This window comes from Microcaecilia unicolor, chromosome 2 (genome assembly GCF_901765095.1).
Source record: "Microcaecilia unicolor chromosome 2, aMicUni1.1, whole genome shotgun sequence".
Taxonomy (NCBI): Eukaryota; Metazoa; Chordata; class Amphibia; order Gymnophiona; family Siphonopidae; genus Microcaecilia; species Microcaecilia unicolor.
Window position 1 is genome coordinate 477492764 of NC_044032.1, and position 26111 is coordinate 477518874.

At 47.5% G+C, this 26111-nt stretch overlaps 1 protein-coding gene across 1 annotated transcript in view; it reads right to left on the minus strand.

Moving 5' to 3' along the window:
- The window catches only part of KDM3A (lysine demethylase 3A), a 334933-nt gene that overhangs the window by 285840 nt on the left and 22982 nt on the right, over positions 1-26111 (minus strand). The window contains 1 exon segment of the mRNA XM_030191048.1: positions 25082-25237. Coding sequence (XP_030046908.1) covers positions 25082-25237 — 156 coding nt within the window.

The window sequence follows — 26111 nt, forward strand, 5'->3', positions numbered from 1 at the left end:
CACCTGACAGAGTCCAAAATTAAGCAATTAGAAGCTGAATACATAATCTTTCAAACCCTCTCCACTTTCTCCACACTGCAAAATATAAAAACAACACTATAATATCACAAGAAGCTATAATCACACTTATGCAGAAATCTAAATTTTATGCTGAGAGTAATAAAGCCAGCCATTTGCTTGCATAATTCCTGAAACCTAATCAGCAACATTCTAAAATTAACCTTATCTGATTCTAATAGTCAACAGCAGATAATGATATTGATCAGCAATTCGTACAATACTACAAAAAGTTATACAGCTCTGAAATAGCCTTCTCCAATTCTAACTTTGACAACTTAACAGTCTATCTTTCTTATCCAACGATAACTGTCACTCAAAATTCTGAATTAGAAAAAGACTGACCATTAAAGAATTACTTCTAGCTACGAAATCCCTTCCAAAGGGAAAAGCCCACGGAAATAATAGCCCTACTACTGAATCTTACTTGGCCCTCTGTGACCAACTAGTGCCAAAAATGCTTACTGTATTTCATTTGTTCCTGTCATCTCAACAAAATAAAGGCTCCTTCTTAGAATCCTCAATCACTGTTATTCCAAAACCAGAGAGAGACCATACTAAAGTGGAAAATTATAGGCCCATTTAGAGAAATATGACGGCACATAAAGGCCATATGACCCATCCAGTCTGCCCATCCTCTGTAACCCCTAATTCTTCCTGTTCCTAAGCGATCCCACATGCTTATCCCATGCCTTTTTAAAGTCTGGAACAGTCCTCGACTCCACAACCTCCACCGGGAGGCCATTCCTCGCCTCCACCACCCTTTCTGTGAAATAGTACTTCCTTAGATTACTCCTAAGCCTATTCCCTCTTAACTTTGTCATATGCCCCCTCATTCCAGAGCTCTCCTTCATTTGAAAAAGGCTATATTCCTGTACATAAATGCCCTTGAGATATTTAAACATCTCTATCATGTCTCCTCTCTCCTTCCTCTCTTCCAGCGTATACATGTTGAGGTTCATAAGCCTGTCCCTACAATTTTTGCATTCAAGACCACTTACTAATTTTGTAGCCACCCTATGGACTGACTCCATCCTATTTATATCTTTCCGTAGGTGCGGTCTCCAGAACTGCACGCAGTACTCCAAATGGGGCCTCACTAGAGACTTATACAATGGCACTATCGCCTCCTTTTTCCTGCTGGTCATGTCTCTCTTTATGCACCCAAGCACCCTCCTGGCTTTGACCGTCGCTTTTTCAATCTGTTTGGAAGCTTTAAGGTCATCAGACACAATCACCCCCAAGTCCCGCTCTTCCTTCGTATACTGAAGCACTTCACCCCCTATACTGTACCATTCCCTCGGATTCTTGCGACCCAAGGGCATGACCCTGCATTTTTTGGGATTAAACCTTATTTGCCAAATATCGGTCCATTCCTCTAACTTCGCTAGGTCCTTCCTCATGCCATTCACACCATCCAGGGTGTCCACCCAGTTGCAGAGTTTAGTATCATCTGCAAAGAGACAAACCTTACCAGACAGCCCTCCCGTCACAAAGACGTTAAAAAGAGCCGGCCCTAGGACCAATCCCTGCAGTACTCCACTGACGACATCCTTTTCTTCAGAGCAAGCTCCATTTACCACTACCCTCTGTCTCCTACCATTCAACCAATTTTTAACCCAATCAGTTACTCTAGGTCCCATACCGAGGGCACTCAATTTATTTATCAGTGGCCTGTGCGGAACCGTGTCAAAGGCTTTGCTGAAATCCAAGTACACCACATCAAGCGCCCCTCCCACATCCAACTGTTTGGTCACCCAGTCGAAGAAGAGAGTCAGATTCGTCCGACACGACCTGCCACTAGTGGAGCCATGCTGCCTCGGGTCCCGCATTCAATTTAGTTGAATGCTCACGAGCATCCTCTTTAGAAGCATTTCCATTACTCACCATCGAGGTCAGACTGACAGATCTGTAATTCTCAACTTCCTCCTTACTTCCACTCTTGTGCAAAGGAACCACATCCACCCTTCTCCAGTCCACCGGGACCACTCCAGTTTCTAAGGAAACATTGAACAGGTATGTCAGCAGAGCCGACAGAACTTCTCTGAGTTCCTTAAGCACCTTCGGGTGTATCCCATCTGGCCCCATCGCTCTGTCTACTTTTAGTTTGGCAAGCTCCTCATGAACACAGTCCTCCGTAAACAGGTCTTCGTCTACCATACATACATCCCCTTTAGATTTGTTTTCTGCAGCCCTACCCCCGGTCTTTCATTTGTGAACACAGAGCTAAAATAATTGTTAAGCAGTTCAGCTTTATCCTTATCTTCCACATATTTCTCTCCCTCAGCTTTGAGCCTCACAATGCTATTATGGCACTTCCTCTTGTCACTTACATATCTGAAAAAGGTCTTATCCCCCAATTTTACCATATTAGCTATCTTTTTCTCCATTTGCCGCTTCGCTTTCCTGATAGCTTTACCAGCTTCTCTTCGCTTATTCAGATATTCTCTCCTGTCTTCATCTTTCTGAGTCATAACATGCGAAGGCTAGCCTCCTTACCCTTATCTTTTCAGCTACTACATTTGAGTACAAGAGGCCTTCTTTTCCTCTTACTTTTATGTAATTTTCTAACATAAAGGTTAGTTGCCTTTAATATAGCTCCTTTCAGTCTTGTCTATTGCTGTTCTACATCCTTCAGCTGTTCCCATCCCGCTAACTGTTCCGTGAGAAATTCCCCCATCTTGGCAAAGTTAGTTCCTTTGAAATCCAGGACCTTCAATCTCGAATGAGCCCTCTCTTTGGTTTTAATATTGAACCATACCATACAATGATCACTAGATACCAAATGGTCTACCACCTTGACGTCAGAAATGTACTCTCCATTCATAAGCACCAGGTCCAGAATAGCTCCATCCCGTGTTGGTTCCATTACCCACTGCTGGAACAATTCTTGCTGTAGGGAATCTAAGATCTCTTTGCTTCTAGACGACCCCGCAGCTGGGACACCTCAATCGACATCCGGCATATTGAAGTCGCCTATCAGTAGTACTTCCCCTTTCCTAGCTATCTTGCGGATGTCTTCAATTAAGCCCCTGTCCATTTCCTCCGACTGTGAGGGTGGTCTGTATATCACTCCGATATTGTCACGTCTGTGGCCGTGACCACCCTCAGCCTTACCTTCTTTCTGGGGGTCAGCAGCTCTGCTGGCTTCTGTCTTTGTGTTAGTCTTGTCTCTGGCTCTGTGTGCTGATTACTTCACTAGACCTCACCTGTGTGTGCTATGCCTCTCTGGGGAGCCAGCATCTAAGATGGCTGCCACCGGGTGTGTGCCAGCTTCCAAGATGGCTCCTGCTTGTCTTTCCTGTGGGCTCACTTCCTATGTGTCAAGCCTCTCTTTGGGGTCAGTGTACTTCCTGCTTCTGTCCTACTGCAGGTGACTCATCAGTGAGAGCCTTCATAAGGAAGTGCTGTGCTTGCAGTCAGTGCCTTTGAATAAGTGTTATGCTCTTAGGCCAGGTCAGGTTAGTAAGTGTCTGCTGCACTACTGCTCAGCCTCTCTCTGGGTTCCAGCCCAGTTTCTTTCTGTGTCTGTGTCTCTGTTGTCCTTCCGTGGAGGGTCTTCCCTGCCACTGTCTGTCTGTGGACTGCGGGTCCTTCCTGGCTTACCCTGTGTTTGGAGTGAAGCCTCTGTTCCTGGCTTACCGTGTGTTTGGGGTGAAGCCTCTGTTCCTGGCTTACCGTGTGTTTGGGGTGAAGCCTCTGTTCCTGGCTTACCCTGGGTTGGGGTGAAGCCTTTGTCCGGGTTTGTTCTCTGTCTGTTTGCGAAGCCTCAGCCTTTGTGGGTTCCCCAGTCAGTGTGTGGAACAGCTGTGGCTTCAGACCCTTGGCCTGTTCTTCCTGGTTTGCTTTCTTTACCCTGAACCCTGCCTAGCCTGTGTGCCTACCCTGCTTGTATATCCTGTGGGTATATCCTGTATCCTGTATCTGTCTGGCTAGTGTGTTTTCCTGGGTGATTATTCCTGTATCCTGTCTCCTCCTAGCTAGAGGGTTTACCCTGTGGGTATTCCCAGATCCCCGTTTAATCTAGTGTGTTGCTGCCCTAGTCCTTGCTCCTGCTAGCTTCTGTACGCCTTGTGTTCCTTGGTCTGTCTTCTGGGTCTTGCTAGTGGCTGTGCAGCAGCACACTGTCTGAGTCTAGTTCCGTGCCCTGTCGCCCTCGTGTATCCCAGACCCAGGGTGGGTCCTCTGGATCTTCAGTTCCCGCCTTATCCTGCAAGTCCTGCCGGCCGCCTGCACTTTGGAGCTCAACTCCGGAGGAACGGTGGCTAGGTGCAGGTGAAGCTGTTCCTGTCTCATCTGTTCTAGTTGCCTGCCTTGTACTACTCCAGTCCAGAGTTCCAGTACTGCTCTTCTGTGTTTCTAGTCCCGAGGTGGTCTTGCCTGCCGCTGCCGCTCCTCGGCAGTGGCCCAAGGGCTCACGAACTCCAGTCCTGCCTCGAGGACCTGACAGTATGCCAAGGCCCTCGAGAACGCGACAGATATAGATACATTTTCCTTTCCCTCTTTCCAGTTTAACCCACAGCGCTTCTTCCATACCCCACATGTCCTGCAGTTCTGTCACTTGGATATCATTCTTAGCATGTAATGCCATACCTCCACCCTTTTTTCCTATCTCTGTCTTTCCAGAATAGATTATAGCCAGGTATAGCAACATCCCAGTCATGGTTCTCCATGAACCACGTCTCCATGACCGCCACTAAATCCAAGTCTGCTGCCATCATTGTAGCCTCAAGATCTATAAGTTTGTTTCCCATACTACGGGCATTGGTATACAAGGCTCTCCAGATTTTACTCTTTTTATTCTCTTCTATAGAGGCATTAGATGTCCTACCTTCCTTGGGGTTAATTATGGCTTTGTGGCCTTTTATACCCATCCCCATCAATTTTAGTTAAAGCCCTCTTTAGCATTTTAGCCAGCCTGTTGCTGAAGACACTCCTTCCCTTCCTTGACAGACAGAGGGACACCATCACTGCTCAGTACCTCTTGGAAAATCATCCCATGGTCTACGAAACCAAAGCACTCTCGATGGCACCAACCACATAGCCACGCATTTATCTCCAAGATGCGAGCTTCTCTCATTCGACCTTTACCTTCGACAGGGAAGATCGATGAGAACACCGCCTGCGCACCTAGATGCTTCACCCTCTGACCCAAAGCCATTTAAGGAAAAGGAAAAAACAAAAAGATCTAATACAGATTTATAGCAGTTTATAAATCTAGTACTGACATTAACAGATATCAAATAAAAATAATCAATAAACACAGCAAAGCATAGCACAAGTTTAGCAGAGCAGATAAAACAGTTTTTTTTCCATCAATATCACTAACAAAATATATGCTAAAATTTTAGCTACACATTTAGACAAAATTCTACCAAACCTGATACCATACGAGCTAACTTTTCAAAATTATTGGGGGTGCTAAGCCTAGCGGAAATAACCCCTCCCTGAACACATACAAGGAATTTTCTCAATATTGGGGGAGCTCAAGCACCCACAGAGTCAGCTCCTATGCCTGGTACATAGAGATCAAAATGGCTTTACACCAGGTCAACTACCAAATGATAACTTCAGATTATTCTGGAATTTTCTGTTGAGCACCCAGTCCTTTACAGAACTTTATTAGTCCTCTCTCTAGATGTGGAGAAGGCGTTTCAACAGAACTGAATGGCCATATCTCTCATGTTTGCTAAAATGGTTCGCCGTTAGTGACAAATGTATTCATATGATTACTCTACGACACTCTGATAGCCTCTATCTCGATTAACTTTCTCCAAACTTCATTCTAAAAAAAGAGGAACCAAGCAGGGTTGTCCACTTCCCTCTTACTTTTTAATCTTGCACAAAAGCCTCTAGCCCTTGCCATAAGAGCCAATCCGTCAATAAAAGGAATCAATATTCATGATGACATTTAAACTCTCAATATACACAGATAATATCTTAATGTATACCTCTGCACAATCCCTTCCTTCAGGTCTCACATGCATCTGGGTACAAGATTAACTGGATTAAATCTGTCTTCATGCCATTATCTAGATTCATCATGAAACATCATATCACTAATTTTCCATTTCAATGGGAATGTTAGAAAATAAAATATCTAGCCATTTAGCAGAGCACTACCCTAGAGCAGACTATTAAACTTAATTTAGACTACATCCTTACTATGGTCAAAGAAAAACTGAGTCATAGACACACCTCTCATACTCAATTGGTGGGGTCAAACAGAAACAATAAAAATGGTGCTAGCCCCTCAAGATAAATTATATTCTCAGAATGTCCCCTCTGTTTTTTCCTTCTTAAATTCTATAAAAAAAAAAAACCTGTGCAGTCTCCTCACTGAATTTATTTGGAAGTCCAGACTACCCGATATTGCTTTGTTTAAATTGAAATTTTTCTAAAGATAAAGGGAGTATCAATTTCCCTGATTTTGAATCTTAACACCTGGCCTTTCAGGCTTCTCAAGCCATAAAATCGTTTCATAACTCCTCAAATTGCCCTAGATAGATAGGATACTCTCTTATTAAGCCATATCATCTCCACCTTTTAACTACTATGCATAGGTTGTATTAAAAATCTACATTATTATTGCTAAAAGACTTAAGAGTCTTAAACTAAAAAACAAATGGCCTTTTCACATCTCTTTGGTAGAATACTACAATTAAATCTCAGCATTCATACTTAAATTGGAATATTAGGAAGGAAGCTGGCATCTGGTCGTTCTCACAATTTATGAACAAATCTTTTCATCCCTTTTAACAACCTTGCACAATGATACAACTTATCTTACAGTAAACATGCAAACTGGTCATTCCTTACTCAGCACCTTTCAAACCTATTTAGTACAGATGTAGGATTTTCTCAATGGATCAATCTCTTGCTTAACTCAACAAAAATGGCTTCCAAAATCTACAAACACATTCACAATTCAGACCAACATTCTAAACGTTCATCGGAAGTAGCTTGGGGACAAGAATTAGGAATCTCCGCTAATATAATAAACTGGCCAGAACTTTGGACTAAGTCTCTTAGATCAACTATGTCTGCATCCATTACTCAATTATCCTTTTTTATACTACATAAAGCTTACTGGATGCCCCCAAAGTTGGCTAAGCTTTCTAACAAGAACAACACCTCTTCATCTAGCACCTGCTGGTCATGGCACCAAGAAAAAGGAGATTTGTTGCATCTTATCTTCAATTGCCCAAATGTAAATTCATTCTGGAAAGAGATCTGGAAAAGAAGCTAACACTATCCCACTGATAACTATTCCCAGTAACTTCTTATGGTATAGTTATCCTTAAATCATCCCACCCGGATCTCTCAATACCAAACAAATTTACCCGATTGCTCAATATTATGTTGGTTATTGCCATCCACCTTGAACTGGAAATCTCATAGTCTTACATTGGAAAGATAAATCAAAACTACACTTTGATGAATGGTGGTCTATTGTTTGTAAAACCAGGAAATATGAAGCCTTAAATGCCCTTAGATTTCACAATATATTGCACATTTAGAAAATCTGGTCCCCTCTAGATGAGTTTTGCAATAATTCAATTCCTAATGTGCACATTTCACCGCAATTTACAGGGTACACTTATAATACATAAATAATTTTACCACCCTGCTGGAACAGTAAAAAGTCTCACTCTCACAGTGAAAAAAAAAATGCAATTACCGCTCGTAGGTCCCAACATTTGTCTCCTCCTCCTCTCTCCCCCCACCATGGTATCTACCTTATGCAGCCAGCAGCCACCAACAGGAGCCCCACAGACCCCCCCCCCCCTTCTTTGGGACCATAAAATAGATGAGAGATGGGGCTGTGCCATTGTTCCCAGGGCAGCACTGACAACAACCCCCAGAGTCAAAGGAGGCATTGCAGTATCTCTCTCACCATCTCTCTTTTGATGGGGGACCTGCACAAAGATACCATGAAGTCATCAGAAATGGGTGCTGCAAACTCCAGAGTGTAACCCTGTTGAACCACTTCCAAGACTCACTAGTCTTAGGTGATCAGGGCGTTGCTGATCTGCAGGACATTTTCGTACATGCAGGATGTCAGGAGTACTCAGAAACAGAATCCAGACCAGCAACACGCCGGACTTGGAGACCGGCGCTGAAGAGAACTTCGGCTGGCGGGTGTTGGGGACCCCCTCCAGCAAAAGTACCAGATGGCGATGGCAGTCGGGGAGGGTTGGCGGAGGCAGGAGGGGGGTCAAAAGTGGTGGAGGAGTTGACGGAACGGGGGGGGCTAAAATGTGCCCCCTCACCTCGGGCTCTGGACCCCCCTCCCGCCGAAGTCTGGCTACGCCCCTGCTTCTTAGAGGCAGTGGAGTTGGTAACACAATAATACAACACGAGTGTGGCTTGGCAAAAGGTATTTTATCCGGAAATCAGCTTACAGCACTTAGGGTACAAAGATAATACAGCAGTGCTTCAGTATGTCTCAGGATCTGTCTGATGTCTTTCAGTGAATGAGTGACCGTCTGTGTCAGTATACCACTGTGGCTTAGTTCCCCCAGTTCTTTCACCAATTACTGAAATCTTCTCCAAATTGCCACTTGCCCCAAAAGGGCAGTTTAACTAGATGTTACTTTGATGCTGCATCCACTGCCCAATGGCAGAACCAGGGTTGCCGACGTGCTGTAACAGCCAAAGACATACTGCGGGCCACAACACATAACATGTCATAAATAGCATCCGGCTCGTAGGCCAACCCCAGCTGGGTGTTATGGCACCTGTCTTGTGTTGCAGACTGCTGTCACTTCAGGTATGCTCTTGCCACGAACGAGCTGCACACTGTCACTTAAAGACCCAAAGAGGTCACTTCAAAGGCTTATTTCAGTGAGCTTTCTAGCTTCCTATCCTATAGGCATTTTAGGACAATACCCTATTCTACTGGCAAAGTGGTCTTCTTAGTCACCGCTGTTACCAAGGAGTCCACCCTGGGAAGACGCGATTTATCTTTCTCCTCCAGAGATAATGGGTAGAAGCGAGTCATGGCTCTTCCCATTCTCAGCCTTGAGTACAGGTAAGCCCCATTCTGAGGTAACCAGGTACCTAATGTCTGGATAAATCGAAGAAGGCCTAAGAAGGACCTCCAAGACCCCTCATGATAACCAAGATGGAACTCCTGATGACCAAGCAGAAGGCTCCTTAATGGAAAGTGCCACCAGTGCTTCAGAAATAAGAGTACTAAGCTCCTCTTTATGAAAGAGCCCAATACTTTCAGGTCATCCCCCTCCTTAGGAGAGAGAGCTCTCCCTCCTTTAATGGCTCCTTCAACAGCTCCTCTGAATAGACCGCGGCCACATCAGATAAGGAGGGAGAAAACAGAGGTAGCCTCATCTGCCCACTCCTGGAGGTCTAAATGAGATCTCTTAGGAGCCAGAGGAGCCGCAGAGCAAGACTGAAGCACTCTGCAGCAGCTCCAACAGTCCCTGCTTCAGTAAATAGGTCTGGTGTAAGAGCAACATAAACTCCAGAGAAAACAAAGATCCCGATGCAGCAGAATCTGCTTTTTGCTGGCCTCCCACTTAGTCACCTCTCCCCTCTCCAGTCGGTTCAAAACTCTGCTGCCCGTCTCATCTTCCGCCAGGGTCGCTTTACTCATACTACCCCTCTCCTCAAGACCCTTCACTGGCTCCCTATCCGTTTTCGCATCCTGTTCAAACTTCTTCTACTAACCTATAAATGTACTCACTCTGCTGCTCCCCAGTATCTCTCCACACTCGTCCTTCCCTACACCCCTTCCCGTGCACTCCACTCCATGGATAAGGAGAAATTAGATCTTTCCTGCTAATTTGCTTTCCTTTAGTCCCTCCGGACCAGGATTGGACTGATGGGTTGTGCTCGCCTACCAGCAGGTGGAGACTGAGAAAAAACTCTGACTCTAGAGAGCCAATAGGAGCCCTGGCCATGTGACCTTAGCCTCAGTATTTGAATAACAAAGCAGGAAAGAAAGAAAGACCTTCTGTGCCGTATGGAATCCTAGCAGCCACAAAGCACTCGGCAATGCCAAGTATAAGAGCTCACCAGCAACTCTCACCAGAGAAGTGGTATGGCCCGATATGTATTACAGCTCACCAGCAACTCTCACTAGAGAAGTGGTATGGCTCACTTGTACTATAGCTCACCAGCAACTCTCACCAGAGAAGCGATATGGCTCACATGTAATATAGCTCACCAGCAACTCTCCCCAGAGAAGTGGTATGGCTCACATGTAATATAACTCACCCGCAACTCTCACCAGAGAAGTGGTATGGCTCACATGTAATATAACTCACCCGCAACTCTCACCAGAGAAGTGGTATGGCCCACTTAAGATTTTATATATATTCCATCAACTGAGCTTACCAGCAACTCTCACCAGAAAAGTGGTAAATCATATTTAAGGTTTTATAGATATTCCAGCAACTGAGCTCAGCCACAACTCTCACCAGAGAAGTGGTATGGCGTATTTAAGGTTTTATAGATAGATTCCAGCAATTGAGCTCACCAGCAACCACCAGAGAAGTGGTATAGACCACGTAAAGTTCTGTATATATATAGTATTGTTCCACGAATCGTAAAGGAATGAATACACTTCCTACTGAATACACTTCCTACTTAATAAAAGAAGCTAAAGAGTAGAGAGAACATGGGAGGGGCCTGGTCCGGTCCGGAGGGACTAAAGGAAAGCAAATTAGCAGGTAAGATCTAATTTCTCCTTCCTTAGCGTCCCTCCGGACCGGACCAGGGTTGGACTGATGGGAAGTACCAAAGCAGTAATCTGAAGGGAGGGACCCTATGAAAACTGCAGAGAAATGTTCATGCTGCATAGGCCACCTGGCGACAACTAACATGTAGTGTGTCCCAATGAGCAAAATAAAATGAAACTAGGACTAAGTTGCCAACTTACCAATGTGCACCGAGAGCACCAAAAATCGCCGTAGTAAGAATAGAGCCCGCTTCTGAAGTTGTGGAATATGTTGTAATACGCTGTGGAACTGCCCTCTCAGCGACAAGAGAAATAGACATTCTCATTTCCTTGATCCTTCGCGATAGGGTATGATACATACCTGTAGCAGTTGTTCTCCGAGGACAGCAGGCTGATTGTTCTCACGACTGGGTTGACGTCCGCGGCAGCCCCCACCAACCGGAAAAAGCTTCGCGGGACGGTCGGCACGCAGGGCACGCCCACCGCGCATGCGCGGCCGTCTTCCCGCCCGTGCGCGACCGCTCCCGCCAGTTGAATGACAAGCAATAAAGTATGAAACACAACTCCAAAGGGGAGGAGGGAGGGAAGGTGAGAACAATCAGCCTGCTGTCCTCGGAGAACAACTGCTACAGGTATGTATCATACCCTTTCTCCGAGGACAAGCAGGCTGCTTGTTCTCACGACTGGGGTATCCCTAGCTCTCAGGCTCACTCAAAACAATAACCCAGGTCAATTGAACCTCGCAACGGCGAGGGTACAACAGAAATTGACCTACGAAGAACAACTAACTGAGAGTGCAGCCTGACCAGAATAAATTCGGGTCCTGGAGGGTGGAGTTGGATTTACACCCCAAACAGATTCTGCAGCACCGACTGCCCGAACCGACTGTCGCGTCGGGTATCCTGCTGGAGGCAGTAATGAGATGTGAATGTGTGGACAGATGACCACGTCGCAGCCTTGCAGATCTCTTCAATAGTGGCTGACTTCAAGTGGGCCACCGACGCTGCCATGGCTCTGACACTATGAGCCGTGACATGACCCTCAAGAGTCAGCCCAGCCTGGGCGTAAGTGAAGGAAATGCAATCTGCTAGCCAATTAGAGATGGTGCGTTTCCCGACAGCGACCCCTAGCCTGTTAGGGTCGAAAGAAATAAACAATTGGGCGGACTGTCTGTGGGGCTGTGTCCGCTCCAAGTAGAAGGCCAATGCTCTCTTGCAGTCCAATGTGTGCAACTGACGTTCAGCAGGGCGGGTATGCGGCCTGGGGAAGAATGTTGGCAAGACAATTGACTGGTTAAGATGGAACTCCGACACCACCTTCGGCAGGAACTTTGGGTGAGTGCGGAGCACTACTCTGTTGTGATGAAATTTGGTATATGGAGCATGAGCTACTAGGGCTTGAAGCTCACTGACCCTACGAGCTGAAGTAACTGCCACCAGGAAAATGACCTTCCAGGTCAAGTACTTCAGATGGCAGGTATTCAGTGGCTCAAAAGGAGGTTTCATCAGCTGGGTGAGGACGACGTTGAGATCCCATGACACAGTAGGAGGCTTGATAGGGGGCTTTGACAAAAGCAAGCCTCTCATGAATCGAACGACTAAAGGCTCTCCAGAGATGGCTTTACCTTCCACACGATAATGGTAAGCACTAATCGCACTAAGGTGATTCCTTACTGAGTTGGTCTTGAGGCCAGACTCTGATAAGTGCAGAAGGTATTCAAGCAGGTTCTGTGCAGGGCAAGAACGAGGTTCTAGGGCCATGCTCTCACACCACACGACAAACCTCCTCCACTTGAAAAAGTAACTCTTTTTAGTGGAATCCTTCCTAGAGGCAAGCAAGACCCGGGAGACACCCTCAGACAGACCCAACGCAGTGAAGTCTACGCCCTCAACATCCAGGCCGTGAGAGCCAGAGACTGAAGGTTGGGGTGCAGCAACGCTCCGTCGTTCTGCGAAATGAGAGTCGGAAAACACTCCAATCTCCACGGTTCTTCGGAGGACAACTCCAGAAGAAGAGGGAACCAGATCTGACGGGGCCAAAAGGGCGCTATCAGAATCATGGTGCCGCGGTCTTGCTTGAGCTTCAGTAAGGTCTTCCCCACCAAAGGTATGGGAGGATAAGCATACAGGAGGCCGGTCCCCCAATGGAGGAGAAAGGCATCCGACGCTAGCCTGCCGTGTGCCTGAAGTCTGGAACAGAACAGAGGCAGCTTGTGGTTGGTCTGAGAGGCGAAAAGGTCCACCGAGGGGGTGCCCCACGCTCGGAAGATCTTGCGTACCACTCTGGCATGGAGCGACCACTCGTGCGGTTGCATGACTCTGCTCAGTCTGTCGGCCAGACTGTTGTTTACGCCTGCCAGGTATGTGGCTTGGAGGAGCATGCCGAACCGACACGCCCAACGCCACATCCCGACGGCCTCCTGGCACAGGGGGCGAGATCCGGTGCCCCCCTGCTTGTTGACGTAATACATTGCAACCTGATTGTCTGTCCGAATTTGGATAATTTGACAGGACAGCCGATCTCTGAAAGCCTTCAGTGCGTTCCAGATCGCTCGGAGCTCCAGGAGGTTGATCTGCAGATCCTTTTCCTGGAGGGACCACAGACCCTGAGTGTGGAGCCCATCGACATGGGCTCCCCACCCCAGGCGAGATGCATCCGTCGTCAGCACTTTCGTGGGCTGCGGAACTTGGAATGGACGTCCCAGGGTCAAATTGGTCCGGATGGTCCACCAGAGCAGTGAAGTGCGACAACTGGTGGAGAGGCGGATGACATCTTCTAGATTCCCGGTGGCTTGGAACCACTGGGAAGCTAGGGTCCATTGAGCAGATCTCATGTGAAGACGAGCCATGGGAGTCACATGAACTGTGGAGGCCATATGACCCAGAAGTCTCAACATCTGCCGAGCTGTGATCTGCTGAGACGCTCTGGTCTGCGAAGCCAGGGCCAAGAGATTGGTGGCCCTCGCTTCGGGAAGGTAGGCCTGAGCCGTCTGGGAATTCAGCAGCGCTCCTATGAATTCCAGAGACTGAGTTGGCTGGAGATGGGACTTTGGGTAATTTATCACAAACCCCAGCAGCTCCAGAAGTTGAATAGTGCACTGCATGGACCGGAGGGCTCCTGCCTCCGAGGTGTTCTTGACCAGCCAATCGTCGAGATATGGGAACACGTGCACTCCCAGCTTGCGTAGGTAGGCCGCTACCACCACGAGGCACTTTGTAAACACTCGTGGGGCAGAGGCGAGCCCAAAGGGCAGCACACAATACTGAAAGTGCCGTGCGCCCAGGCGGAATCTGAGATACTGTCTGTGAGCTGGCAGTATCGGGATGTGAGTGTATGCGTCCTTTAAATCCAGGGAACATAGCCAATCGTTTTTCTGAATCATTGGCAGAAGGGTGCCCAAGGAAAGCATCCTGAACTTTTCTTTGACCAGGAATTTGTTCAGGCCTCTCAGGTCTAGGATGGGACGCATCCCCCCTGTTTTCTTTTCCACAAGGAAGTACCTGGAATAGAATCCCTGCCCTTCCTGCCCGGGTGGTACGGGCTCGACCGCATTGGCGCTGAGAAGGGCGGAGAGTTCCTCTGCAAGTACCTGCTTGTGATGGGAGCTGAAAGACTGAGCTCCTGGAGGACAATTTGGAGGCAGGGAGGCCAAATTCAGGGCGTATCCGCACCGCACTATTTGGAGAACCCACTGGTCGGAGGTTATGAGAGGCCACCTTTGGTGAAAAAATTTTAACCTCCCTCCGACCGGCAGATCGTCCGGTACGGACACTTGTAGGGCGGCTATGTTCCCGTGGATCCAGTCAAAAGCCCGTCCCCGGCTTTTGCTGTGGAGGCGCAGGGGGCTGCTTAGGCGCACGCTGTTGACGAGAACGAGCGCGCTGGGGCTGTCCCTGTGCCTGACGAGGCCTTCGGGCCGGCTGGTTGTACCTACGCTTTGCAAAAGAATAGGGTGCAGCCTGCCGTGCCCGGGAAAAAACGCCCACCCGTGGGGGCGGGTGCTGAAGGCGCCCGGTGGGAGAGCTTGTCGAGAGCGGTTTCCCGCTGATGCAGTTGGTCCACCATCTGCTCGACCTTCTCACCGAAAATGTTATCCCCCCGGCAAGGGACGTCGGCCAGTCTCTGCTGGGTGCGGTTGTCCAGGTCAGAGGCACGCAGCCATGAGAGCCTGCGCATCACTATACCTTGGGCCGCAGCACGAGATGCCACGTCACAGGTGTCAAAAATCCCCCTGGACAGGAACTTTCTGCACGCCTTCAGCTGCCTGACCACCTCCTGATAAGGCCTGGACTGCTCCGGCGGGAGCTTATCGACCAGGTCCGCCAGCTGTTGCACATTGGTCCGCATGTGGATGCTCATATAGAGCAGGTACGATTGGATGCGGGTCACGAGCATGGAGGACTGGTAGGCCTTCCTCCCAAATGAGTCCAGAGTGCGAGACTCCCGCCCCGGGGGCGCCGAGGCGGTATCCCTCGAACTCCGTGCCCTCTTGAGAGCAGAATCCACGACCGCTGAGTCATGGGGCAACTGGGGCCGCATGAGCTCTGGGTCAGAGTGGATCCTGTACTGGGACTCTGCTTTCTTGGGAATGGTGGGATTAGTTAATGGTCGCACCCAGTTCCGGAGCAGCGTCTCCTTCAGGACATTGTGCAGCGGTACCGTGGAGGACTCTCTAGGTGGTGATGGATAGTCGAGGACCTCGAGCATCTCGGCCCTCGGCTCTTCCACAGAGACCACGGGAAAGGGAATGCTTATAGACATATCCCGCACAAAGGAGGCAAAGGAGAGACTCTCAGGAGGTGAGAGCTTCCTCTCCGGTGACGGCGTGGGGTCCGAGGGAAGGCCCGTAGACTCCTCTGAGGAGAAATATCTCGGGTCCTCCTCTTCCCCCCACGAGTCCTCATCCTCGGTATCGGACATTAGCTCATGTAGCTGAGTCCGGTACCGGGCCCGGCTCGACGTCGAGGCACCGAGGCCTCGGTGTCGTCGAGCGGTGGACTCCCGCGCCGGCGGGGACGGAGCTCCCTCCATCGACGTCGACGGGGACTCCACCTGCGTGGCTGTCGAGACCGGCACCGCAAGCGGCGGCGGTGTCGACTGCCCCGGCGCCGGGCTAGAGCTCGCCGGCGCCACAGTCATCGGCGCCGAGGGCGCAAGCACCCCCGGCGCCGGCACAGCCTGGCGCATCAGCCCTTCCAGGAGCCCCGGAAGGATGGCTCTGAGGCACTCGTCCAGGCCCGCTGCCGAGAAAGGCGGTGGGGCCGGCAAGGGTGTCGGTGCCAGAAGCTGCTGGGGGCCAGGAGACGGCACCGAGGTGCCGGAACCCCGACGCGTCGGTACCTCCACCACCGACGGAGATCTCTCCTCTCTGTGATGACGCTTCGGCGTCGACACCTCCTCAGGCACCGAGGGCTCCCGGTGACGGCGCTTCTTGTCCTTCTTCCGGTGCACGTCACCGGTGCCGGAGGGCATGGAGGAGGAGGAGGTCGATCCCCCTCGGTCTCGAGGTACCGGGTCCGACAGGGTTCGGTCCCGTGGCTCACGAGTTGAGGGAGTGACCGGGGCCGACTGCCCACGCGGTCTCTCTACCCCACTCTCGCCGGCGGACCGGCGGGCCGACGGGACCTGTTCTCCTGGGGTCGCTGCCATCGGTGCCGATGTCTCGGGCATCGATACCGGTACCGAAGAACCGGCCTTCGATACCGATGCCGTCGAGGTCGACGTCGAGGGGCCGGCGCAAGTTCCAAAAAGACGGTCCCGCAGAACTTGCCTCGCAACCTGAGTCCGTTTCCGGAGACCGAGACACAAAGCACACGACTTGAGATTGTGCTCCGGCCCGAGGCACTGGAGGCACCAAGCGTGGGTGTCGGTCTGCGAGATCGGCCGGCCGCAGCGACCACACTTTTTAAATCCACTCGGGACCTTCGAGGACATCGACGGAAAAATCGCGTCGGCGAAGTCAAAGTCGGCAATGGTGGCTAAAATCACACCACGAAAATTGAAACCGACCGAGCGGCCACTAGGCCGCAACGAGGCGTCCCCGCTAGAAAGCGAGGGAAAAAGGAGGAGCGCGTGCTCCACACGCGCCAAATTCTTTTTTTTTTTTTTTTTTGGATAACAAACGAAACTGAAAGAAGAAGAGGCCAAAAGGGCCAAGAGCGACGACCCGCGTAAACGCGGTCGAAAATTCCGGCGGCTGAAACGAGAGAGTTGCAAAAACACGACTCTCTCAGTCGCGGGAAAAAAGTAACTGGCGGGAGCGGTCGCGCACGGGCGGGAAGACGGCCGCGCATGCGCGGTGGGCGTGCCCTGCGTGCCGACCGTCCCGCGAAGCTTTTTCCGGTTGGTGGGGGCTGCCGCGGACGTCAACCCAGTCGTGAGAACAAGCAGCCTGCTTGTCCTCGGAGAAATAGCGGGTTAGAAACAATGAAAAACTTTTACGCCTACTGGCTAGAAGGACAAAACCAATAAGAAAAAACCAATTGGGAAAGGTGAAAACTTTAAACTACAGCAGACTGAAAAGAAGTTACCAACCGTAGAAGTATTCCACACATGGATCTACTTGCTGCAATGGCTACTGGGAAACACTGCTTGAAGAGGAAAACTTTATAGAAAAAGTTATGGCTACTAGAAAACAGAACTTTAAGAGTCTGTTCACCTAGTTCACCTAGCTGGTGGACGAAGCGGGAGGTACAGGTGCAGGACTCCTTTAAGAAACCGCTTTGACAGTGGATGCTGCATAAGCGTGCGGTTGTCAACAGTATCATGCATCACTGATAGAGCTGCCAAATGAACTCTAATGGATGAGTAAGACAGACAAGATTTCGCAAGATGCAGAAGATATTCCAAAACATGCAAAATGGATACTGTTTGTGGAATGAAGTGGCGAGAGGAGTACCACAGAGTGAACTGTCGCCACTTTGATTCATAGGACTTTAATGTAGATTTCTGTCTGAAAGCAATTAAAACGAAGTACTTCCTGCGAAAATATCAAAGATGTTGCAGACCCAGTAACCACGCCATAAGTTTGAGTGACTGGGGGTCCGGATGTAGAAGGGTGCCTTGGTTCTGCGTAAACACCTAGTGAGATGATGGAAGAAACGCATAAAGAAGGCTGAAAAACCCCTGCTGGACGTTGGCATCTGTCCCTGTCTCCGTCAAGACTGTTGCTGAACGGAAGAAGCAAGAAATGTTCGTGAGCCTGAAGGCAAAAAGAGATAGCCCTGAAGTGTCGCAGTGAGGAAGTAAGGCTGAAAAAATGAGAGTCCATTCACCTAAATGCAGGGTGACACAACTAAGAAAAAATGAGTACAAACTCAAGAGTATACTCTTAACTCCTCCTTGGCGGATGACATAACCCATTGCCATGGCAAGGACCAACATAGCTCTCTCCGCCTTGTTTGTCAGTAGGGAAAACAAAATTCACCCGAAGGTAAAACGAATTGCTGAGGTCCCCCAGAAAAAAAATATATACAAACAAGCTTCTGCCAAAAAGTGTACTTGCCGAAGCATCCCAATGACAGAACTAAGGTTCTTGAGATAACTAGATGACACTTAAATAGTGCTATTGATGACCCTGAGATTCGCAATAGGATGAAGGAAAATTCCTTCTTGGGCATTAGAAAGTAAAATTGCATTCTGCAGAATAGAGCGAGGAAATGGCCGAAGGCCCAAGGTCACCAAGAAAAATATAAACTGGGATGTTTGCAGAGGAGACAAAAGACTGTGCGCCAACCTGACTAAACAAAGAGAAAATCAGAGATATCTGATGAGAGATCAAATGAGAGATCAAATGAGAGGCCTGGCTACAATCACCACCCAACCTAGAGACTGTAAGAAATGCAACACCCGGTGCGTGACCTGAGAACTCTGCTGATAAGACTTTCTCCAATTAGGCAGTCGTATAGGTAAGAATGAAATGACCCTAAGAGCGCAATGAACATCCTCTTAGATCTATAAAAGAACGGAAGAGAGAATACTGCTGAAAATGACCGGTTAATGCATAAGCAAAAAACTAGCCATTCTCTGGATCCTGAGGAGAAGAGGAAGGGTGACCAAGGACACCAGTTAAATAGGGCTACAAACTCCAACCCTATCTCTATGGCGTTCCATAGTTGGGTAAGTTCTGAATATAGAAAGTTCTGAATATAGGAGTCCACCAGCTATGGTAGTACGCTCCGGACAGAAAAAAATTGTCCCAGTATGAACGTCTGATTCACCGGCCTGTAATTTCTTGGATCTCCCTAATCCACATACCACTAATCCACGTACCACGGTCATGCGTCCTCCCTCACTGAGATGTAGATTGTAAGCTCCTTTGAGCAGGGAACGTCCTTCTTTGTTAATTTGTACAGCGCTGCGTAACCCTAGTAGCGCTCTAGAAATGTTAAGTAGTAGTAGTAGTACCAGACTCACACCCAATAGATATGAATGTTGAGCTTGTTTCAGGTTAAAACACCGAACCTAGGCCCAGGGTCCCCGGTGTTCCTAGTGGTGAACAGCCATGGCAAATATTGTATGCGTTAGTTTGCAGAATTACTGCAAAGCCTTGCTTTTGGAGCAGAGATTTCTGTTCGATACTCTCGTGAGAGGTTTTTTTTTTCTTTTCTTTAATGCTATTCTGGCTGTAGAAAGGTGGACATTTGAGCTTCCCCAGAATGGCAAAACTTATGTACCTATGCCCATTAGATATGAATGCTGGACTTGATGGACTTTAGGCCTTACCCAGCATAACCATACTTATGTACCTATGGTATAAATACACAGGAAGTGAGTGAATCCCCTTCCAATTGAAAGAACACTCTGGAGTGAAGGCGCATCGAATGAAAATGAAAAAGGACAAACTTGGAAATTACCTGTAACGAAAAAAGTGAAGTTGTGCCACAGCCACTTGGTGAAGGCAGTGTAGACAAGACTGTATCTGAATTCAAGAAAGCTTGATATAACATCAGGTCTCTAAGGAAGAGGAAGAGATAGCAGATGGTATGTATAGGCATACTGGACCAAACCAGGATGTTTATAATCTGCCAATGCTGAACTGATAGAGTAGAGACAAACACGAGTAGATGGTTTGAGGACCGTCCACTATCTTTAAGTGAAAGGATGACTTTATTCTCTAAGCGACCATATGTCCTGTAAAAACCAGAAGAAAGCTAAAATGAAAAATGAGAGGCTTCAAGGCAGTTGGAAAAGAAGGGAAGACATGAATAAAGCATGCCTGCTAAGGCAGCTGAGTGACTGGGAGCTTGGTAGACAGGACTGTCCCTCAGAGAATATGAAAGAGCTGATATATCCCCATGGCATCTGAACAATCTACTGTATGCCTCTAGAGAAGGCTTCTTAAAGTCTGAAAAAGAAAACACTGTATAACACTACAGCCATTGAGAGTGTATCTGTTAAGTTCTTAAAACCCTATATAACATCATAGGCATGGAGTAAAATGCTTGAAAGGAACTAAGATATTATGGTCAGAATTGCAAAGTACCAATCAATTGACTCTTAGACAATGTAGTCCTACTCACCAGGGAATGAGAAAGACAGAAATTTACTCTATGCCTATAGAGAAAGTTTTTAAAGTTCCTAAAACACTGTATAATACTACAGCTATTGAGGAAAATGCTTGAAATGAATTATGATATTATGATAAGATGTAGATTTTCCACCAGGCAATGAAAAATGACTGAGCACCAGAAAAAACTAGTGTTAACAGCCCCGTGATACATAGAAATTTAAAAGAAGAAAAGCTTGTTATATATCCATATATGAAAGGAGCCCCCTTTCAACCAAATATTGCCTGCTGATGTGAAGAGCATTTTAGAATACGCCGTTCAGCACATACAAAAGTGTACACATCTTGGAGCCGAACTGCTCTATGAACTGCAGCCTTACCTTCAGCAGAGAGATCCCCGACTGATAAGATGGAGGGAGAAACAAAATGGCCGCCGTTCGCTCCACTGGCCCTGTGGCGATCGTCGACAGCGCGCCCGACACCTCCGAACAAGCGGAGCCCAGTGGAACGGCGAAGAAACAACAGCCGGCGAAAAAGGCCCCGAAAAAACTGGAGGCAGCACCTGACCCGAAGAAACTTTGAAGGGAGAGCAAAATTTACACGTTCCGGCTGCGTAAACTGCGCGACGCTGACCAACAGCAGCTGTTTGAACTTTTAAGCCATATCGGAAAAAACAGGTGGCCGCGCTTACGCGGTTCGCACCTTTCTTTTTTTTTTCATTTGTTTAAACTGCCGCCGCCAAAACGCAAGAAAATGGAGGAAATTAAATCTGACGAGAAAAATCGCTGTTTAAAGTCACAGATACTGAATTATTTTCTTCTGTTTTTTTTTTTTTTTTTTTTTTTTATAACCCCTCAATCATAATAAAACACTGGAGCTGCCTGCTCGTTAGAAGTCTGGGGAAAGAAAGGCTGCATCTTTGAATTTACTTTTATTTGATTTAATTCTTTTAAAGCAGCTACCTGTTAAAAGTGGCTGCCTCTCCCAAAGACGGTACACCTTTCCAGAGAAAGGGACGGCCCTTCCCTGCTAAGCCAGGGAGATGGGGAGGAAGGGGGGTGGACTCGAGACACCCGAGTTTAACACCCCCGAGGCTGTCAAAGAAAGAAGAGAAAGGAAACCCTGTCAAGCCTCTAAATAAGATTCCAGGCACAGAAGAATTATCACAAATATCTGTAATATCTAAAGAGAAAAGGAGAGAGACTAATGGGCTCACTTCCTACCTGCTGGGAGACTGAGAAAATACTGAGGCTAAGGTCACATGGCCAGGGCTCCTATTGGCTCTCTAGAGTCAGAGTTTTTTCTCAGTCTCCACCTGCTGGTAGGCGAGCACAACCCATCAGTCCAATCCTGGTCCGGTCCGGAGGGACGCTAAGGAAATCCTTCTTATCTGTTCCCTTCTCCACTACTGCCAACTCCAGACTTCGTGCCTTCTGTCTCGCTGCACCCTACGCCTGGAATAAACTTCCTGAGCCCCTACATCTTGCCCCATCCTTGGCCACCTTTAAATCTAGACTGAAAGCCCACCTCTTTAACATTGCTTTTGACTCGTAACCACTTGTAACCACTCACCTCCACCTACCCTCCTCTCTTCCTTCCTGTTCACATTAATTGATTTGGTTTACTTTATTTATTTTTTTGTCTATTAGATTGTAAGCTCTTTGAGCAGGGACTGTCTTTCTTCTATGTTTGTGCAGCGCTGCGTATGCCTTGTAGCGCTATAGAAATGCTAAATAGTAGTAGTAGTAGAATTCTCCGTTTGGCCCTGAGGCTGTAAAACACAGCTATGCTCCATGCATGATCGGACAGAGGCTGCTCCTCGCTGCCAGTCAGCCCTAACAAAATGGTGCCTGTTCTCGAGCTCTCCTACATCAAACTGCACACCAGCCCTGTCGGAGCCCGAAGACCTAAGCATATTCAGATGCTGCACCAAATACGAAGATGTGCCCCCAACGGCGACTGTTTCCTCAGCGTCCCGCAGGATTCCCAGCTTGCCCACATTGCAATGCCCCGATGAAAGTTGGCGAGTTCCACCGCCAGGACACTGCTTAGCTGCCTCTGTGGAAGTCACCATTCACCCCGACTGTCACAAGCACAGTACAAAGTGCTCCAAACGGTGAGTCAGGATCCCTCCCCTGATGGCCGCTCTTTCCAAGCAAACAGTCTCCACAAGTTTTACCCCCATATGAGAAAGGCTCAGGACTGATACTCTGTCCCACGCTCTCCAGTAAAACTCTTTCCTTCTATAGGGGAGAGGTGAAGGGAGGGAAGAAGTAAATTTGTGGAGCACCAGAGACAAGGATCTAAATACCTCCAGATATGACTGCAGACTCAAGCCACCCACAAAGACCAAATGGACTAGGAGCAAAGCACTCAGAAACAGAGGCTGAAAAGTGTGTCCATCCACCTGGTGAAGACAGAAAATCCTGAAGAGCTGAGCTGGACTGGATGCCAAGAGAAATAAGTCTCAGCTATCTGCAACTGCTGGTTTTTGGAAACAACTATCCCACAGTTTCTGGAATAGTAGGAAGCTACGTAATGGAAACTAGTCTTTCTGGTCACCGTGACGACCATGGCATCCACCCTGGGAAGATGAAAACAGCTCTCCAGCTCACCCTTCTAAGAAGGGGTACAACCTACTCAAGAACTTCTAGCCCTTGATGCCCTCCAACGCCTCCCACTTGGCTATCACCACCTGCAAGAAAACCCTATGTAGAGGAAAGGCCCTGGGTGGCTTCCACAGCCACTCAAGGATGGGATTCCTAACCAAACACTCCTCCTGGCCAGATTACAAAATCTGCAGGCCTGAAGAGACTAAGTCAATGAGGTAGCTCAGCTCCTTCTTCCTAAACAGGATGACCATTGGGAAATCCACCTCCTCCCCCAGGGAGACATCCTTCAAATACCTGACCTCCTCCCCAAGGAGATACCTGCAACGGGTTCTCCTTCAAGTCTCACCGATCTTCATGGAGGAACATAGACAAGGCTGTGGTTCTATCTGAAGCCCTATCAACCCCCTCCCAATCTTGACTGTTTGCGACCACCCACTGGGGTCCCTAGGACCCTAGTGGCAGGGGTAGGAGATCCCAACTCCAGGACCAGCCCCCCAAACATTGTGAAGAATCTGTAAACAAGCAAATTGACCAGAGGGAGTCCCTGTCAACCTCCCCCTCCCCAGGAGACCATGTCCCCTGGATCTTCTACTCTTAGAATAATGCCAAGATTGCCACGGTTCCCAACAACGATGGTACAGCTACAGCCACTATGTGTCTGGCACATGCTGCAATCAAGGAACTATTCTTCGCAGCCCTCACAGCACCAGGAACCTATTCAGTCCTAGACTGGACACACACTGGACAAAACAGCTGATAGGGCTACTTAGCTGCCAGCCTCCACAAAATCCATACTTCTGGGCCTGCGGAACCATATGGCCTCTCTCCTATTTGCCTTTTTTTTTTGTCTAAACTGCAAAGGGGGGGGGGAGAACATACTACCTCTCCCCTTCACTGGCAAGGGCCATGTGGGAACCTGTGCCAGCTAGCCAATTCACCTAAAGCCCGTGGACTGAAGCTCAAGACAAGGAGACTTTCTAACCTTCCTGACTCAACCAGGGTAAGGACTGTGGTCTGGTCTGAACCCCAGGAGTAACAGGCCCAAGGACCTTGCCCTCAGGGCACAGACTGTGGACTACAAGATAAGGAGGGTCAGGCCTGCCTCAGCTATGTCCTACTATACAAGTCCAACTTCAGTATCTCTATTTCCAGCAGATGGTGAAGAGCTTCAGCCTACAGCAACCCTTTTACTGGTTATTGTCACAGGAACAGTTTTGTATATCTACCTCCATCTGCTTGTATAAAGAGTCACAATCTGCTGGTCTGGACTAGTCTAATTCGATAAGGAAAATGCATTAAACTTACTGTAGTTTCATAAATGAGTAAATTTAGCAATTAATTCTGAAGAGTAACATACATCTTCAAAATATCCTACAACTAGAAAACCATGGAGCTCTTTTACAAAATACAGTAAGATTTTGCACTTACCATGCATTAGGTGCAAACACTAGTTCACAGTAAGTAGAAAGACCATGCAAAGCATCTACCTTGCATTTCCCATACAGGGCAGAGTGGAGGAGTGACCTAGCGGTTACAGCACCAGTCCAGACATTCAGAGGTGGCTGGTTCAAATCCCACTGCTGCTCCTTGTGATCTTGGGCAAGTCACTAAACCTTCCATTGCCTCAGGTACAAAATTAGATTACAAGCCCTCCGGGGACAGAGAAATACCCAGTATACCTAAATGTAACTCATCTTGAGCTACTACTGAAAAAGGTGTGAGCAAAATCCAAATAAATATACTCACAGACACCGTGTTTCATGCCGTGGCAAATAGCACAAGTTCTCCCATAATATCTGCTTCAGCATGTAACAGTGCCGGCCCAATAAAAAAAAAAAAAAAGTAGTCACAGCTGTCCCTCCAGGCACTCCTCCACTTTGCTCACAAAGTCTGTCACACCCACAAACTGCCCCTATCTACATTAAGCAGCTAGAGTGCGGTTTCTTACCCTCCCCCCTTATTTTTTAAACCACACTTGCTGGTTTTAATGTGCATGGTGCAGCAGCTGTTAACACAGGTCCACGCTTACTACAGCTTAGTAAGACAGCCCCTATGAGTCACAAACTTTTGTTTTTGGAAATTTCTGTCTTGGAGGATGCACTCCAGTTTCAAAGTACAGAAGTGACATCTTGAGTAAAGTTAGATGTTTTTAAAACAAACATGGCAAAACATGGATTGTCTAAAATTCATAAATATACTTGCCATTGCAGGCCACTGAACAGTGTCTGTATTGCTCCCTGGAAGTCTTCTTTCTGCTAATACTAAATTGAATTCTATTAAAAAAACCTTCAGCTGATGATCATAAAGCTCTATCCATCTTCTATTTTCCCACGGCTCCTCATCAAACTCCACACATACCTAGAAAAGGAAAATAAGCCTTAAGACACCATTGAGAATACTTCTGAAATGTTACAGTAAACTTTTTTTTTTAATGAAAAATAAAAATAAAGCATATGTTTCACACATTTAAAAAAAATTTGCATCTGCAGATATGTAACCCCTTAAATTCAACTGTGAAAAATGTAAACCACCAGAGTCAGGTGGATGTTAGCATTAGTCTTCTGTTGGAGGGTTGGGAGGAAGGGTTTGGGAAACTAAATAAAATTTTGTAGTGCTGAATCCTCCTGCTTTTAAAAACCATTAACTTTGTCCCCGTGTCATTTTCTACTTTGAAGCCTGTTAATGAACTGGACTGTTATTTATGTTTAAGTGATGCCTACAAAGATATTTTGATTTTTTGGAAAAACAAGCAAACATACTGGCCACAACTAGCAAAATTTGCATGGGAGATCCTGTACATCCTGCTACCAGCACATCTTCTAAAAGACAACTTCTATTCCAGGAAGGACTGTGGAAGACAGGGGAGCTAGATGGAATCCCAAGATTGTTGATGATTTCTAATTTATCCACAGATTTAAAAAACATAACAGTGCTTTATAGGGCATATTTTTCCCCTTTACGGCATATAGAACGGGTTGTATTTTATACCCCTGGACATTTTAACAGTGTGAATTAGGATTTTTTGGTGTAGTCGAAACACCTATTGTTGGGGTTGGAAGGGTAGAGGGTGGTGGTGGGAAGGAGGGTTATTATAGCTGCTCATTGTTATTATTGTTCTCTATTTGTAATTTATACACAACAGTTGCACAGCATATTGTTCCTTTTTATATTTTAATAAAAAGATTTAAATAAAAAAAAATCATAAGTGTTCGAGGATTCTGCAGATGAGGAC